The following is a 6,096-nucleotide window of genomic DNA, read 5'->3' on the forward strand; positions in this document are numbered from 1 at the left end:
ATTTATATATATATATATATATATATAAACAGTGGTAAAAAAAAACGCGCGACAAACGCGCGTTTCCGAGGGCTACTTGGCTGTATCCCAATGGAAACGCGAGACCAAAACGCCCCAAAGAAGTACATGTACTTCTTTGGGCGTAGGCCGTTTTGTAGCTCGTTCAGACGGGCTGAAATATGGATAGGTGTGAACCATACCCATAGAAAACAATGGGATTTTCAAGTTTGTACGTTTTGTAGAGCGTTCATAGAGCGTTGAACGTGCAACAAAACGTAAAGGTGTGAACAGGGCCTAATTGTAAATACTCCCTCTTATCACCTTTGCTGAATGACTAGTGGGAAAGAAAGCACACTGTTTTCAACCACACACTGCTTCCTTTTAGACCTAAATATCCTACAGCAACAATGCACCTCTCCAGGCAACCACTTGTTACAGTCACATACCAGCTCTCCTCACTCTAAGTATTCTTCTGGTTAAGTTTGTTTATGGTGACTGCTTTCACCCTACCAGGCTTCTAAATATTTACCACTTGCAGACAGCAGGTGGTGCTCTATACAAGTCATAAGTTCTGGAAGTTTCTACCACACAGCTGCAACAGCTGCTGTGCTGACAAAAGATCTTAATTAAACAGAGCAAGCACTCCTCTGCTAGCAATGATCTTACCTTGTAGATTTAAGACATTAGGTTATAAAGCATGAAGGTATTGCTGGGATTTCATATTACACAGTCCAGCATGCTTTTTAAAGATAATGTCTGGGATACAGCCTGTAATAATTTGTATAGAAATAATTACAAAGTATATATATATATATATATAATTTACACTTATAATTGTGTAAACTTAATCAAGCAGTAAATTGACCAAAAGCATAGTTTTCCTTTAATATGCTAGCTGAGAACACACAACTTCAACTTGACAAAAACACAATTTCAATTTGCATAACATCATTTATTGTAGGGTTAGGCATACACTTTTATAAAACAAATGTGCAGTACACATGACAGTAATGTCCATAGAAGAATAAAAAAGGCATAATCAGAAATAAAGTTAATATTCAGGCTACAAATTGTGAGAGGGTTCCCATCTGCTGGTGCCATTGATGGTTGCACTCTTATGTCCACATATTGCTAACTTAGGGTACCAGCTAGCAGACCAAAACAAAATCAAAGTATGATATATCATAAAAACAATATACTGAGAGTATTGGCATGGCTGCTATTATCCAAAAGCTTGGAACCTTTAGTTTTGCATTGAAAGGGAATGCTTCATCAAGAATACAGTATTTATCCCTGAATAAAGTAACAACAACCTGATATTGTCTATAGTTAGAAAACAGGATTCATTCCTATGTCATAAAATGCTGGCATATACTGAGTGTACAATATGTATTCTTGCATAATGCAAAGCATACTTTTACATTCCATGTTAGGTGCATGTTGTGCTATACTATTTTTTTTTTTACAGTTAGTCTTAGTTATTGCTGAATATTTTGACAAAACCAATATTTAAAATCTTATAGAAAAAAAGAACAATCAGAAATTCTAAAAGTCTTCTTAACACCATCATGGTGTCTCTAATGCTACTCTAAAAACGTTTTGTTATGAAATCCTCTCATTCAACATATATCATTGTAATGCACTGTATATTCTATAGCTACTACAGAAAACACTATTGTTAGATACAAAGCATAACTACTCTCTCGCTTACTGGGGCTTTAACTACATGGCTGATTTTCGTTGTGTGGTTTTACCAACTCATGTTGGCCATAAATGTAACAAAAATGATCACCCGTAGATTCATTAATTTCCAACAACTGTTTTCAATCAAAAGACTGATAAGATTAAAATGTATCAGATTTTCCCTCAATTGGACCATTCAACTTCCTTTTGATGATAGCAATTGTTTATTGCTCAATCCACTTACTCTGTACACAATAAGACTCCTGAAAACTATGCCTCTTTCTTATACCTATGGGTGATGTCAGACAAGAGCATTTCATGCAGGCTACTGTTTTATAGGCAATCATCTTGTAAAAAATACAACAGACAGTAGGGTATTGGCAGTGAAATAAATCTCCCATGATTGAACATAAAGTAAAAATAGACTCAACAACCCCCAAATTCTGTGATTAATCACGGACGTGGCATAACTAAACCACAACACTGGGGCATTTAGTTGCAGTAATTATATTGTCTGTAATCCTGCAAGAGGGTTGAGAATATTGTCTATCATTCAGTGATGCGTGTTAAAGCCCTTTTCACTGCTTCCCCACTGAGACGGTGCACTGAACATGCACATTTATTCACAAGATGACTATCATCACCAGCAACAAAAGCTGTCATGTGACCTTGAAATTGTGGAAAATCAATTGTGGATATTGGAGACAAAAAGGCTAAATTTATTAAAGCCTAATTTATTTCCACAGTTTTGACATCCCACAGCGGATTGCCAATGATCTCAGTGGCACAAATGCATAGTCAAAATCAACCACGTTAGCTTAGCCCCAAAGGGTACCACACATACATATAGCTCGCTCAAACAACAGAGGTTTCCCTTTGTTGTTCACCTGAATCTGTTTTTGGTTCAGTGTTAGAACAGGACAACAGCTGTCTTCCTATGTTTTTAAAAGCAAATCGAAAATACATCATGTGACCCATGGCCACGAAGGATACAGAAATAAGAACAAGTAAACCAAAAGCCTCTGGATTGGGTCCTAAGATCACCATAATAAAATGCAGAAGGTCAAGTAGGTAATTCATGGAATTCTGGACGCCATTGATGACTCCTCTTTCAGATTCAATCACATTCTCTTGAATGAGCTGTGTTACTGTTAGGTCAAATGACCAAAGCCCTGGGGGAAAAAAAAGAAATATTGATCTATAGTTAATCTATAACACTTAAAATACTGTAAAAACAGATTCTGAAACATATCAGAAGGATGAATCTGAAACAAAGGCATTTACTGTTAGATAATGTTTAGCACCCCTCCCCCCATGCAATGTGGTAACTCACGGTGTGTTAATATAACACACAGCACAGTAGGTGCCAACAGACCCACAATGCAGCACCCCACAACCATTTATCGTGGTGTGCTGTGTTAAAAAAAAGGTGCAAGTCTGGATTTTGTTCCGTTGCTGTGTGTTAGTGGACTATGCTAAATGAATGCAACATAGATTATTGGTTATAACAGCACATGTTAACGGAGAGGTCTGAATGGGCCATTAGAGCAATAGTCAAGATGTTAGTTTTTACTATGGCTTTCATTGTAAAATATATTTCTCTAAAACTGTATAAATATATATATATAGCATATTTATCAATATAGTATATATTTAGTGATCTTGTGAACTCACAAATACATTCTTTTCACCTACTGGCTGAACACCCAATCCCTAAGCGGAACTGAACTCAAAAAATATAGTTTTGCTCTTATAGGGAAAATATCTAAATGTTTATTGCGCCTAAGCACAAGCCTGAAAAATGTACCTTTTGTCCGGAATTCCTGCTGAAAATAGCAGATAATTTTCTGGCATGTAAATGTGCCTAGGCACTCGTGTGCCTACAGATTTATAGCTGTATTTCCTGGTGCCTTTCATGGCAGCATACAAACGATAAGCTCCGCCCCTTACCCCACCGATAGGACCAGTAACAATCTATAAAAAAGAGAGAGAGAGACTCCCCCTGCATTCTCTTTTTTGTCCTCACGTCTGTACCTGCGACCAGTCATGTCATCTCTACCTCTGGGTCATAAAGTGACGCAGTGCCGCCTGGGTTCAGCCTCTCCCATGTGTAGTCCCAGTTCCTGGACTGCTCAATGCGCCTTTGGGACTGGGAGCCCCTTCTGGCCGTTCTTGGGGGCGCGTGATGTCTCGCATATATGCCAATTTAGATTTACAAGCGGTGTGGTGGTGAGCAGCAGGGCTATTGTGCTGGAGCCCAGGTGGGGATCTGTTTCTAACTACTTTCCTTTTGCTGCCTCTTTTGTCATCTCCATCTTGGCTTCCACTCCTACAAGCAATTTGCCTCACTACTCTCTTTCAGTGCTGCATAGAATATCCTTACAACTAAAGGTGCCCATACACCTTACGACCATCGCAAGACTTTTGTCTTGCGATGCTCGTAAGCTTATTAAAAGCTCGTACGATCTGCCCACCTTGGAGAGGCAGATCGTACTTGCGATCATCAAAAGCCCGCCCCGCTGAGGGGCGGGCTTCCGAAAGGCTGTGCCAGACCGATTCTTTGACGTTAGCAACAGGGGTTAACTTCGAGACCAAGTAAACATTATTAGAATGATTCCGCCAAAACAGCTTTATTTATTATTACAAAAATATTTATTACAACACCATTAAAACTATTGACAACGTTGTCAGCCTCTAAAAAACACACAGTCTGGTCTCACCTTACACATTATTTCCATGCTTAATCATTTTGTTTCAATATAAACTGAAATATAGCAAATATCCATTCTGAAAAGGCTATGCTAGATAACTATAAAGTCACGTGATCGCCATGTTATTGCAGCTAGTCCCGGATTATAGAGTGTAAATTGCTTAATGTCCCATGCGTGTAAAGGGAAAAAAAGGCCTCCAATGAAATCAATCAGGACACACACTATAATAGGCAGCCGCCTACTCATAAATGTAGATCCACTGCGTAATTAGCTGGCAGAGAAATCTAGCTTCAGTGGTTTGCATGTCATCTGAAATCGTCATATTGAATCAATAGACATGTATGTTTCTCAGATCCTTATGTGGCGACAAAAGATCTCTGCCTGCAAACTTCACCCTCTTCAACCAGAGATGCTCTTCAATTACTATGTAACACTGTTCCATCAGATGTCCTGACGAAGCCTGCTGTTTAAAGGAGACCTATGTCTACGCGTTTCATCCCTTTAAACAGCGGGCTTCGTCAGGATGTCTGATGCAACAGTGTTACATAATAATTGAAGAGGATGTCTGGTTGAAGAGGGTGAATACTTTAAAGTATATTGAATGTAAACCCTAACAATAAACGTCAGTTAGGGCCAATTGACATTTGGGCTTAGATACACTTTAAAAGGTCTGTTTATGTTTTCACCCATGATTGACACATTTGTCTAACTAGATCAAATGCAAAAATGTGTGAATTCTGGGTGAACATTGTGTAAATCTTGGTTGCAAACATTTATAAACAGACACAGCAAAGATGAGGGGAGGGCTTGCGATGATTGCAGTGCTGAGCGGGCAGTGTGCGCTGAGGGGAGGGCTTGCGATGATTGCTGTGCTGAGCGGGCACTGGCCCGTGCGGCATTCGTCTTCCGACCACGCCACTAACCCGCCAAAAATCGTACAATTTTCGGCAGGTTTTCCAGCGTGCTCGGAAGACGAAAGATGTACGACCTTACTGTAGAAGCGGTCGCACGCTGCCCATACATCCCATACACCTGCCGATTATCGCACGATCGCGGGATCACCCACAACTATCGTACGATAATCGGCAGGTGTATGGGCACCTTTAGTGTATGTTTATATTAGGCCCCATTCACACCTACAGTATATTTCAGATGTGATTAGGGATTCCTGTGTCAGGAACTTGCGTTTTCCTGCAGCAGGAATCCCTAATCTGCCATCTACAAGCTGAAACTATCATGAGACAAGAATTATCATAAGATTATTTAAGAGGGTGTGTTTAGGGGCCGAGTTAAGGCCCGGGGCAGGGTAAGGATTAGGTGGGGCAACTGGTGGTTAGTAACTCTTAAGGCCTGGCTAGTAGCTCAGGACATGACATTTTGAGCCCTGCTTTAATACACATATGAAAACATGAATATAACCTTTAAAATAAAATTCAGATACATATTTCTAAAACAATACTAAATTAATACCTTCTGAAAATGTACAGCTTGCAAACAATGTTATAAAATATGAGAAAAGTGTATTACATTTTGAAATGTATATAAACATATATATAGACATTATTCTGACATATCTGTATACGGGAGCATGCCTAGCATTTTTGCAGTGTGAGGCGAGGGGGTGCTGGTGGTGCACGCTACCGCAGGCGTGGGTTGAGGTATGTGTGTGTGTGTGGGGGGGGGGGGGGGGTGGGGGGGGGCG

The 6,096-nt window shown here is 39.8% G+C and overlaps 1 protein-coding gene across 1 annotated transcript in view; it reads right to left on the minus strand.

The window, feature by feature from the left end:
- Positions 1-2,308: 2,308 nt before the first annotated feature.
- LOC108804432 (solute carrier family 40 member 1-like) overlaps positions 2,309-6,096 on the minus strand; it is a 46,317-nt gene continuing 42,529 nt past the window's right edge. Inside the window, exon 8 of the mRNA XM_018576155.1 lies at positions 2,309-2,855. Within this exon, the coding sequence (XP_018431657.1) occupies positions 2,539-2,855 (317 nt within the window). The 3' untranslated portion in view covers positions 2,309-2,538. The remainder of the gene's footprint in view (positions 2,856-6,096) is intronic.

Source organism: Nanorana parkeri, unplaced genomic scaffold, assembly GCF_000935625.1.
Source record: "Nanorana parkeri isolate BGI_ZX_2015 unplaced genomic scaffold, ASM93562v1 scaffold57, whole genome shotgun sequence".
Lineage (NCBI taxonomy): Eukaryota > Metazoa > Chordata > Amphibia > Anura > Dicroglossidae > Nanorana > Nanorana parkeri.